Source organism: Sorghum bicolor, chromosome 2 (assembly GCF_000003195.3).
Source record: "Sorghum bicolor cultivar BTx623 chromosome 2, Sorghum_bicolor_NCBIv3, whole genome shotgun sequence".
In the NCBI taxonomy this organism is placed as follows: Eukaryota; Viridiplantae; Streptophyta; class Magnoliopsida; order Poales; family Poaceae; genus Sorghum; species Sorghum bicolor.
In genome coordinates, this window is record NC_012871.2 from 63,437,724 (window position 1) to 63,450,658 (window position 12,935).

General features: G+C 43.0%; 1 protein-coding gene across 2 annotated transcripts; it reads right to left on the reverse strand.

Moving 5' to 3' along the window:
* Window positions 2,113-7,600, reverse strand: LOC8055870. Of its 2 annotated transcripts, none has more exons than XM_002462516.2 (8): window positions 7,179-7,600; window positions 4,353-5,428; window positions 3,960-4,251; window positions 3,622-3,828; window positions 3,367-3,540; window positions 3,040-3,240; window positions 2,842-2,955; window positions 2,113-2,729 (listed from the first exon to the last, which is right to left on the reverse strand). In XM_002462516.2, exons 2-8 carry the CDS (start codon window positions 5,390-5,392, stop codon window positions 2,382-2,384), a joined length of 2,376 nt encoding a protein of 791 aa, XP_002462561.1. In that variant the 5' UTR covers window positions 5,393-5,428; window positions 7,179-7,600; the 3' UTR covers window positions 2,113-2,381. The 2 variants fall into 2 exon arrangements, with proteins under 2 accessions (XP_002462561.1, XP_021310472.1); XM_021454797.1 differs by lacking the exon at window positions 7,179-7,600 and adding an exon at window positions 6,014-6,035 and having other exon boundaries at window positions 2,119-2,729.

Genomic DNA, 12,935 nt, shown 5'->3' on the forward strand with positions numbered 1-12,935 from the left:
GGCGTACTTTTCCTCCTCCACCTGGGATAGCAGCAGCAGTGCTCGCTAAAACTCGACGACGACGGCCAGCAATTCCAGCAGCTTTATGGATGGAACTTGCAGGTCGAGCACCTCGACTAGACTAGAAGTCAAACTCCGTGACGGACTTCACCGGCAGATAGAAAACTCTGCCTTGGACTCACGCGTGGACGCCGAGTCGCCGATTAGACACGACACTGAAGAATTTGTGGCAAACTTATGGCGGCGGCGGCGGCACGGGTGTGCGAGGCTGTGTGTAGGGGCGGCCGGCGGTGAGAGGCGAGGGACGGCTTGTGACTAGGTTTACATATTCACGAACATTAGGTGACGGAGGTGACCAACGTATATTTATATGCATCATACGTGGCCGAGTAGTATTAGGTTTAGGATTAATTACTTTTGGAATTGATTGATTTCAGTATTAAAGTAATTTTAGAAAAAAATCTAGAATTACTTTTTAAGCTAGAAAAATACTTGAAAAGTTCTGAAAATTCGAGGAAAGTTACCAGAGACATTATGGAACATGAGAAATCCAAATAAAGTATTTGGAGCTCATGATGAGATAATTTAGAGCGTCTAAAAAAACTAGATTAGCAAATTAGAAATAAGTTTTAGGAAAAAGCTAAGATAATTCCTTGTAAATTTTTAGAGATTGATTAATGGGCGAGGAACTGAAAGGAATGATTTGATTACAAAGAAATGTTTTTAGAAAGCTCAATAAAAACTTGAGCTGGGAAACAAGGATTTTGATTGTAGATAAAGATAAAGACTTACTGGTCAAGGAAGATCAATCTACCAAATGTATTTTAAATACTTTTCTTACTATCACCACACAAAGAGCAAAAAAGGAAACATCACATTAAATCTTATGCGTCAGCATGTATACACAACATTGTTGCTAAATCCTATGATGAATTTTAATTTAAGGAAAATTTTCATTTTTACTATGTTTTTATGAGCACAAAAATACCTAATTAAATCATTTTAGACCTATTTCAAAAGATGCAAATTTTTAGGGTGTTACACTCATACTCCTTCCGTTTTTTTAAGTGTCACATTTAGTTTGTCCTAAGTTAAACATGTGTATCTTTGACTATTGATTTCAAAAAATTTATATAGTTTCATGTCATAAGATTTATATTTTTAGATTTATTATGATAAATACTATCATAATATATAATTCATATATTATTAAACAATATATATTTTTTAAAAAATAGTTAATGAAAGTTTGCAATGTTTAACTTAGGACAAACCAAACATATCACTTGAAAAAAGTACTCCCTCCATCCCAAATTATAAGTCATTACAAAAATCTTGGAGAGTCAAAGCATCTTAAGTTTGACCAAATTTATACGATATGATAATAATATTTATGACACCAACTAAGTATCATTAGGTTCTTAATTAATTATATCTTTTATAGCATATCTATTCGATGTCATAAATCTTTGTAATTTTTTTATAATTTTAATCAAATTTGAGATACTTTAACTCTCAAAGATTTTTGGATTGATTTATAATTTGGTACCGAGAGAGTAGTAATCACCGTTGCCGCTCCTACGGAAGGGCAAGCGGCAAAGCCGAGCGGGGCCATTTTCGCCGCGCTAGTCAGTTGGGCCTTCGCCGTCGGGGTTGCGCCATCGTGCAGTTGGTGCGTTTCTCTCGTTTTTGTGCCGTGTGGGTTTTGGACCGCGCGACGGCCCACAAGTTCGTTTCCTCCCAGCCCCGACTCCCCCAGGGGGCATGTACGCGCTTCGATTGGAACTACTGCTGGTTGATGTTGATCCATAGCCGGTAGAACGTCAGTAACGTCCCCTCTCACCGTCACACCTCGTCGGCGCCTTCGTTGAATGGTTGGTTCTCGCTGGCACCCCCACATCACCCCACCATGACCAATGATGGATAGACCACGAGGAAAGTGGAAACAGCTCACGCACAAGTGGCCTGCTGACCCAAGTGTCGGTGAACAGAAAGAAATGGATCCATCACGCTCAAGGCACAAGGGCTGACAGAATATTCCTTTCGAAAAAAAAAAGGAAAATGGGAGGACAGGCAGAAATAATGGAGGTTGAACGGCAACGTGTTCCAGTATGATGCTACGTCTCCCAATCTTTCATCATCACATCACATTCATCACAGCCACTGTAGAATACAATTGCACTATATCATATACAGAGGAAAAAATAATGTGAGAACTATTCTCAAACTTCTTGTATGCTAGGCTCACAGAGGAACGGATATACAAGAACAAATGAATATACTAGCATTTTGTTCATCGCTTTCCGATTAAAGCTTTTCTTCAAGGTTGTCCCACCATTTCTACAATGCAGAGATCAAAGAGGCTCCACATGCCGTATTGATCATCGCCGTTCGGACCATACTTCTCGCAGGAGCTCGTGTCTCGCATTCTCAATGGAGGCTCCCTGCCGAGTGCTGAAATGTGCGACGCCATTGTTGCACGGGGAGGGGGGATTGCTCTTGTCGTACAGGGATGCCAGGGGGAACTCCAGGTCATCCAGATCGTCATCGCTGGTGTACCCTCTCCTCTGCACCATTGACCCCCTCCGGTCCAGCTCTGGATTGCCACAAGCTGTGTCAGCCACTTTCTCCGCGACGTCCTCCAGCGTAGGGGGGCTGTACACCACTGGAGCAGCGGTGACTGGGAATGTGCTGATCATGTCTTTCTCTGTGAATCGCTCCAGCAAACTCTGCAAGGCATTAGTCGCAATACCAGTTGAGCAATTTCACATGTACGTAGGTAACACAAGATTCTTCCAAATCGAAGGCAAAACAAGCCATTTTAGCAAACGGAAAGTATACCTCAGAATTCAGCTGCTCTAGAACCATGCCAGGAACAGGATCAGGGCAGAACTCATCAGGAGTGAAGTTGCAGAGTATTCTTGTTACTAGTGGAAGGCCAATGGAAGGACAGACCTGATGCAAAACAAGAAGATCAAAACTTACTGAAGCACAAGTTAGGACCTGGGAATGAGACAGGAACTACGAATGGAAGCATACCTCTTTCCTAATGGTTTTCTCGAGAAGCATGTCCTTCGGGAGCATCAAAAGATCACTCAACTCATTAAGTAGCTTAAAACAAGTTGATTCAGCTGCATCTCTTCTGTCATCACCGTTACTTTCCACATCTTGACCATCCTTTCCAGATTCGGCAGCATCCATGCCAAATGTATCAGTCAACCATCTGGACCAATTCCCAACCTACAGAAGTATATCATGTGTTAACAATCACTAGTAATTGCAAGGGAGAGGTCATGCACAGTCCTATTCTAGATTGTTTGTTTGTTCATCTTGCTATTGCAAGCATTTCGTAATCTAAGTACATACAGAGTTCTTCAGCTGTGCGCCTGATCCAAAGCTTAAGTCGCCAGCTGGAATTGGCAGAACTCTTGAGTCCACAATTGGGTCAGATATAGGATCGGTAGGTATCTCATTCTCTGATTCACGAAGGATGGCATTAAACATAGCAATATCTAAACGGGCTATGCAGTGCTCCATCACCTGATAGAAACAGAAGAATATCATGAGTAGACTTCACACAAAAGATATCATTACCAAAGAAAGAAAAATCTGAGAGCATACCAATTTTGCCAACACTGGTAAACATCCACACTCATGTCCACCAGCACGGAGAGGACAGATTCTGCTGAATGCATCATGAAATGCAGTTTTCCAGAGATCAATAGAAAAATTCCCATGTTGCTGATCACCCAAAGAATGCCCTAATAACTTCCCAATCTTTGGAGTTGACAAATCTTCTACAGGGGCTTGCATGTGGGGTGTCATTGCCTGGGAAATAAAAATCCTTCAGAAAACTGAAAACATGAATTAATCTGCAATAGGTTTTAACCATCACTGTTTTAGAGAAGCCATACTCAGCTTTCTGGAAAGTGCAAGACAGTAATATGGTGAACTTTTACCTGCCACCACACAGACTCAACAATCCGAGAAAAGATCCAAGATTCGATCTTCTCCAACGCATCCAGCAGCGTGCTAGTTTCCCGCCAATCATCTGGCAGCTGCATGATATTGGGTTTCGCATACTTGCCATTATAGTTACTTTTCCATCGCGTTGGAGCGAAACTCCTGTCAGGCTTCTTTGCATTACCATTTGTGCTGAAACCCCGAACTGGACTTGAGTGTCGTGAAGTACCAAATGTTTGTGCAATGATTTCTCTCAGGACAACTGTGTTCGATAGCCAAAATGTCAACCTACATCAAAATTAGATTCTCACTTCTTAAATTTTGATCTGAAGGAGTTGATGGTAATAACAATAAGGGGAAACAAGCAGTAGAGGGTAGTCATAATTTACCTTGAAACATCATTGCCACAAGACTTTGCAACAAGCACAAGCCCAGAAATTGAATTTCTTGCAACTGAAGCTTTCTTATCTGAGGACCAAAATTTTGATGCATGAATGTACATCCTAGATAGACGGCGAGCTGGTGTATGCAACTTATGTGATGAACAACCGTGCTCTGGCACCACAGAGTAGAGAGAAATCTCAAGGGCAGCAACTTCACGTAGCTCCTGCTCCAACTTCTCAATTTTTGTATATAATTCCTCATTATTTTCATATGAAACTGAGTTGCCATTATCAGCTATGTTTTCTTCCGTATCAGCAATTTCATCATCAGTGCCAGTACTCTGATCACATTTCGGAGCTTCATCCAATATATCGATCTCCTTTGCCTCTTCAATGGCTTTACCTTCAATCTCTACCTCAATGGCAATATCATCAGTTACTTTGCTCTCAATAGGTTTATCATCAGTGACTTCACATTCAATGGCCTTATCATCCTTCATTCCGTCCTCAATGTCCTTATCATTCTTCGCTCTGTCATCAACGGCTTGATCATTGGTGGCTCTGCCTTCAACAGCGCTATCATCCTTGACTCTGTCCTCAACTGCTTTGTCATCTGTGGGTCTATCCTCAATAGCTTTGTCATCTGTTTCCTCAGACATCTCAGATGAAGAACAAGAAGGAGCTTTCGGAGTCTCTGGCTTCTTCATTTCAACAGTTTTAGCGCCATTAGCTGCTTTGTTTGATTTTGGCGATTTGTTCTGGCTACTGTTTGACGATATAAACTGCAGCTTGGTGTGGATTTGACGATTGGAAATGCTTCTTGCTGAGCGTGGGCTGTTTTCCTTAGACTCTTTCCTTGCTAGCTTCTTTGGAACCCTTGAGACTCTTTTCACTTTAGTGTCTTCATTATTGGTAGCCTCACCAGGTGATGAAAGGGAATTTCTAGCTGGTTCATAGTCTGTTTCAGTTTCCTTCCCGTGTTTACCATCTCTTTCCACATCACTTGAATGATCATCTCTCTCTTCTCCATTCTCTTTGGCACCCATTTCAGTATCCTTTGTGATGCACTAGAAGTTTGATACCTGGACAAATCACCAACAGAATTAGAAACACCAGCAAAGTCGTATCAGCTTAAGAAAGTCAATAGGGAATTTTCAAGATGGTTTAACAAACCCAAATGTGATTATTATGATTATGAAAGGGCAAAGGGAATTAAAAGGACAAAAAAAATGCAATGACACATAAGTAGCAACTGAAAATAAAAGATGCAGTGCAAGTTCAGAGCTGATACGAAGAGGTAGAAAGTCACATAAAACAGGTTCACCACCTTCGACCCTCGACCCGGGTTCATCGACCCTGGCCCACGTTCACGGGTTCATTTTCGACCCGAAGTGTAAAAATTTCTCACAAATAGCGTACCACGTACCGCAACCCCATACCTCGACCCCATCGACCCAGAAACTTTGTGACTGTAGAAAGATCTGCACCCCCAAGTTAAAAAAAATGCAGCTTCCAGTAAGAAATCCCCAAAAAAGCATGTTCCTGGATACTGACAGTCATTCTAAGAAGCAAATGTTCACTACGGAGACATCCACTATAAAGCATAAGTTGCACGCAGATCAATCCTCTGCATCCTAATAAGTTAATTAGTAAAAAGTGCAGCTTACAATAAAGCATTCACCACGGAGCATGACAGTAAGTCCTAAGTAAAATATTTGGTCCTGACAAGCATATGTTCACATCATAAAACAAGTGACAGGACAGCAACTCAACTCATGAACTGGACAGCTGAGCAAGATTTCTGTCTTGCAAGCAAAATTGAAAATTCTTCAACAGCTTAATAAGAGAATCTGGTACAAATGATATTGTCTACAGGACAAGCAAGTAATTCGCTTGGACAGACGGTAGTTGGGAGGCACATGGCCGTGGGGCTCCGGCCGGTCTTGGACCACGGTGTGCCCCTGGATTGCATTCGAGAAGGAGGTCCCAGGGTGATGAAAGAGCCCTGGACATAAAGCTGCACCATAACTTGAATACAGGGAGATCTGACAAGCCACTGATATGGTAAAGGTAATTACGATTCATGATGGATGCAGACGCGGTGATACTGAGCATGAGACAGTCCTTAAATTCCACAAGAATCACTATGGCCTTGTTTAGTTCACCCAAAAAAACAAAAAGTTTTCAAAATTCATGTTACGCCACATGCACAGTTACCAATCACCCGACAATACAGGCAGGTCCATCAATTCGATTTACACCGTTGCAACAAATGGCAGCAGGAATTTTCAGCACGGTGAAGTCCAAGAAAGTTGGGAAAACAACAATTATCAAGCAGCCATTAAAAAAAAAAGCAAAGAAGTGGGAATCACAGGCTACCACCCACCAATGGACCAAAACTTCAGTCTAAAAATGCCAGCCTAATCCGTGTGGAAATTATAAGATATAGTAACTGAGATTAGAGGGAAAAAATGCTCAGACGGCACAGGAGCAAAAACAAGAACAGGAAATCCTCGCAAGCCCAGAAACCACCAATTTGTCTTAGTCAGTCCGCGAATGCTGATGGGATGCTTGCTGCAACCAATCTACAAGCGCGCGCACCAAACGCAGAGCTCGTCGGACCAGGATCCCACCAGCTTCAACAACGAAATTTGCGGCGCCAATAAAAGGAAGCAAGAGCCCAGGACCTCAAAAGGAAATGTAACCTCCGAATCTCGAATCGAACACGACGGCACTCCAATCTCACCCCCAATGCACAAGAACGAGATTCCCGGTGGATGGGATTAGGAGGAAGGCGAAACGTTAAGCAGAGCAGAAGTCGCTGGTGCTCACCGGGGTTCTCGCGGTTGCCGCGCGCGCCGGCCGGTTCAGTTCCTCCCGTGCGACGCGGGCGGGAGCGGGACGAGGAGCGAGACGGCGAGACCAGGGAAGGGAGCAGGGCGGTTGCTCTATCTGTTTCTGTTCCTTCTTTTTCTAACTACAACAACAATGGCGCGCCTGCGCGGGGGTTTAGTTTAAAGCGGTGTGGGAGTGGGCGCCGCCGTGGTTCCCGAGGGAATGTTGGTGCGGAGCGGCGCCGCGTGGGCGGTCGGCGCGGGAGGGGACGACTAGGCGGCCACCGGCCACTTGGGTCACTTGGCTGGTCTGGCGGCCGCTTCTAGGCGCGGGCGGAGCGGGGCGGCGGGCTACGGCGAGGCAGGCAGGCGTCACTGGCAATGGCAAGGAGGAGTGCCACCGCTTGGGCGTTGGCGTGGGCGTGGTGGCCGTTGCTGCTTTGCTTATAGGAACGTGTGTTTGGAGGCCGCCGAACCGAATCTGCTAACCGCACGGTGACCCTAACAACCGGAGTAATGGCTCGTTGGGACGTGGCCGATCAAATTCCGCTACTATTCGGTTTGGGATTAGCCAAAATGGTAGCAGCAAATTTTGGGGTTGCCAGCATTTTGATTTGGAAAATGTATGTGATAGGAGTGAGGAGGTTAGTGCTAACTGAAATTTTGATCACCGTCGAACAAGCATTGAATTTTTTTGTCGGTTTATTGGTCACCTTTTGCTTGGTGCTATTTTCCACAGGACCAGAACCTGTATCCATTGTTGTACAAACTGTCAGATCGAGCACCATCCTTTTTCTTCCCTCATTGCTAGGTCACTGTTCCTCTCAATGGATCCATATCCAAATTCTATCGCGCTCCTAGTAATACCGGTGACCGTGAAAGGATAGACATAGCTGGAAGACGGAGCATAAACCACGGCATGAAGTCATGATTTAGGGTTTGTTTAGTTTCCAAAATTTTTCAAGATTTCTCATTACTCTCTAAATTTAGTAGCTCTACATTCCACCTTATTCGCTTTCTACTTTTAGATAGTCTATCTCATTAACCATCCTTTGAATTAGAGTACTCTAATATTTTTTGTCAAATATATTTTAGATAATAGCTAAATCAGTAAATTTGACTACTATTTTTGGCTAATCTTTTAGAAATGCTCTTACTGTTAGGCCCTGTTTAATTCATTAGTTGATAATAGTTAGCTAGCTAATAGCACATAGCTAATATTAGCTAGCTAACAATTTACTAGGTACCTATTAGCTAGTAGGGTGTTTGGATAAACAATTAATTTATGAAATAGTTGTTATTTCTCCACCTATTAGGTGTTATTATCTATTTTGATCCAAGTAGTTAGATCATTGTTATCTAGTGGTCTAGCTAACAATTAGTTAGTCTATTTTCTATACTTATATTTGGATCCATAAGACATAAATATTAGCATATATACAACTACTACCTACATGAATACAAACAGGCCTTAATTGTTACTTCTTCAGATGTCTAGGACACATATTTGTTTGAAAACTTGTTACATTTTGGATTGTGAAAAAATGAACTCAGCTTGTTCGCTTGGCTAATAAGTCATGGCTGAAAATATTGTTCGTTGATTTGTTGTGAAAGAAAAATAGCTAATAGATTCGACGGATAATCTTAAACGATGAGGTTGAAAAAGAAAATGGTAGTTGTTTGGCAGCGTGATATTGTAGAGCTGTTGGGTTCTTGAAGGGTGACCGAATGACGATAAGCAACAAACTGTGAAAAGCTAGGTGAGACCACCCTCTTGGATTGTTACAATTCTAGAGTAAAAAAGCTACTGTTTTTGTTTCTTTCAGCTTCTGGTTATATGTATAAAAACCTCAAAACAATAAACCCATAATTCAAACAACCCTTATTGATCTTCACATGGGAACCTATGTTTTTGTCTAGCTAGACATAATTCGCTTGAACATAACGTAGTACTTTTATAACAACGAAGAAATAATATTTTTCTCTCATAACAAATCAACAGCAGCATCAGTATCGACTAAATTTCAGCGAGCCGAATAAAAGCATGTGGTAAGTAAATTCACCTATTCTTGGAAATTTAATGAGCTTTGAAAAAAAGGAAAGAAACAAAGATGGTTAGGGATTTTTAGGACACAAAAGCAAGTTTCAGTTGCCTCACCAATTCAACTTCCCCACACTTCCATCCGTTAATTAACACAAAAATACTGAAATAATAAAACCCCGAATAGAATCTGTATCATAATGAGGAACCAGCTTTTGAACAAAAAGCTTCATTCTGATCGAAAGAGAGAGGAATCTATCCTCTTTGTTTTTTCTAAAAGAAGGCGTTAACAGAGGTCGGAAGCGCATGTCCATGTCCAGTTGCTCCAGGCTCCCAAAAGAGTGGCGCGCGCACTCGGGATCCGCAGCACCACCCCCTTTCCTGGCGGCAGAGGCTGTCGGTGGTGGACTGGTGGCAGCGCCACCGCCGGTTCCAGGTGACCGTCGCCGTCGACGTCCCAGAATCGGATTAGGCGCCTTAATCACGAGCGTATATTGCTGTTCTGCCCTCGCTAAACCGCGCGCCGGAGCTGCCGGACCGTGTAACCGAACCTCCTGCCCGGTGCCCTGACCCTTTCAGCTCGCCGTCACGTCACATCGCTGACGCCTACTGCTCCGCCGCGGTGCCCCCACACCGTACAGGTATACGGCCGAGCGTATGAGCGATGTACTGTACGTACAGGGCAGCGCAGGATACATTGTTTTTTTGGCACCGTACTTATTGGACGTATTATAGCGTAGCAGTGTACACTGTGCAGTGTGTGGATACTTTTTCTGTGTATATATATATTTGTCATCATGTGGCACCTTTTATTTTGTACCATTCTATATTGGCACGATCCATATATATGGGTTATATATCCACCAACCACCAAAATGTAGATTGAGTAACATTTCATAATAAGTGAGGCTTCTCAAATCATTGTGCTAACATATAATCTAATTGTCCGTTGCACTGGAATCCGATGCGGTTCTATTAAGTTAGATGCATACTATACATAGGTGGTTTCCATACGCCTATGTAGAAGCAAGCTTACAAAAGCTAATTACAAGTTTTTTTTTAATTTAATACACTCACTTGGCTTGTAAATTATGTTGACTCTCCGTTCAAACGGCAATGATTCCATTGACATAAGGCTGTACTTTGAAAACAAATGATAATAATAAATAAATACCCTCAAATTCAAACGTTTCAATCTACTACCGATACGTACAGTGATATGACAATCCTCCAAAGGTTATCTAGATCCAACCTCTCAATCAGATACTAACATTTTGGTTTTTTTTTGGGGGGGGGGGGGGGGGGGATTCTTAAACACATTCATGCGCTAAATGCCACAGTGTAATCATGTGCCTTTATGTTGTTTTTGGAAATTAGCACGGTATAATTGAGATCCGTACACCCCCATCGTGAGCGAGTGCGAGACCAACCGGTTAGATTGGATGCGTACGGAGCTCCCACCGTCTGGTTTCTGGTTCAAATGGACGCATCGCACGGACGGTTATGGGTTGCACACGTACAAGAGACCAAGGGCTCTCAAGGCATAATCTAGCTGTAACAAACAGCTAAGCTGCTACGGACACGGAGTATACCCACCAGTACAATCCAGCAAGGCCCTGGTGGCTCTGCCAGCCCAGATCACTGCCCGGTGCCCGGTGGACCCCACGTGCCAGTGAGACAGAAGGGGGAGAATTGAAGGGCAAGGTTGCATGCGCGCGACCAGGCAAATGGACATCGGAAATGGAATGTTCTTGGAACAGAGTAGAGATGTCCTCTCGTCGCAGGGCATGATGAATTGATGACGTGCACAGATGGCAAATTGGCGACTCCGCTGGGCTCAACTCTCAACAGACACGGACGTGCTACCGACACCGGCCACCGCGTGCTGCGTCACCCAGCAAATCACACCATCAATCCATCCACCGTCCCGGAGTTTCACAAGACTACTGCTCCTCCAGTCCAAATTGTAAGTCCATTCCAAAAATCTTAAAGAGTCAAAACATTTTCATGTTTGACCAAAATTATAGAATAAAATAATAATATTTGTAACGTAAAGTGAGTATACTATGAAAATATAATTAAGGGAGAATCTAATAATATTTAGTTGGTATCATAATAATAATTATTTTATCATATAAATTTGGTCAAACTTTGAAAAATTTGACTCTCCAAGATTTTTAGAATAACTTACAATTTAGAATGGAAGGAGTACGTGATAATAATTTATAATTTTTGTGACTTTCGAGAATCGAAACACAAGTAGTTGTTTCACGTAAGTTTTGGAGAAATTTCATGGTAATTAAGCATGTAACCGTAACTCAGCTCATGCCATATAGGGAACACGGGTTTCCGTGTCCGAAGCTGTCCATAAAGAAATGGAGAGATGAGAGAACAACACAAACAGATCCGCCGACTCTTTCGCTGGTCGTTCTAGCCGGTAGGGTATGACAAGCCACGGAAAGGGACTAGTCCATGCCAGATAACAACATAACAGGAGGTGGTTGGCTAGCATTAGCATGCATTAACAGCTTTGCTGGCCAAGAACCCCATCCTAGACACCACAACAAGTGTTTCCGCATCCGCACATCCAGCGCGCCGGACCAGACCACACCAGAGCTACGCGGCGTGACAGGATACAACCACAGCCGGCATGTCCCATTGCATGGCTACGGCCCCATGCCCTGCAACGCTGCGTGCAACTGTGTAGTGCATGCAGAGGACACCGGCCACAGCAATCATATAGCAAAGCGTAAAATAGATCTACACGGCTGCGGCAACCGAAGCATCTTTTGTGTTTAGAGCCATCATCAGATCGATGAGATGCAGATGCGGGAGCTGGAGCAGCCACTTTTGCTCAAAGATAGGCCCAGCTTTGCATCAGTGAAGCCAGGCATGGCAAGCAGAACTCCGTGTAGAGAATAGAAGCCCTGGTCAAAAGTGCCGGAAAGACACGATGTAAGCTTTGGATCTACGCAAAAGCGAGCATATGTACTCAATCTGCAGGTTACACTATGCATAGTACATCCCACCAGAAAGAACTATGAACAAGCTGTGCTATCCTATCTACTCTACAGTTCTTTAGATTACAGTCTATAAAGGACAGCTTACAATCGGCGACAGGAATGCATACAGGGTTAGTAAAATCTAAAGTGGATTGATGCCCTTAAATAATGAAGAGATAAGGTCGTTTATAAATCTAGAATTGAGAATATGCTTTCTGTTGCAGGGCATGGTAGTTCAAACATGAAGATTACAAAAATGGAGGTAAAATTCCCATTTAAAAAGTTGATGCATCTGTAGTAGCATGGAGGTTATAGAATATACATCCTACCCCCCAAAAAAGCTCGTACTTAGATGCATCTGATTAGTAGGAAAAAGAAAAGCAAAACAAAAATGCGGCTAGTAACGAGCAAGCTCCAGCAGTAATGATGCCATATCTACAAACAGAATCCACGCTCCACAAAAGGTCATGCTTACAGTTAGCAACAGAAATACGTCGACAGATAGTACAAGCCAAAGTGCAGTAATGCCCTTAATAGTACTGTTCAGAATTCAACGCTCAGAGCATGCGTTTCGGTTGGCATGATAGTTGAACATGAAGTTGCAGAGAGTTTCACTGCCAGATCGATTTGAAAGCCAAGCCCTGTGACGATGCTTCAAGTACTGGAAATTAGAGACCAAACATGACAGGCAAGCATCATTACTCTACCATAC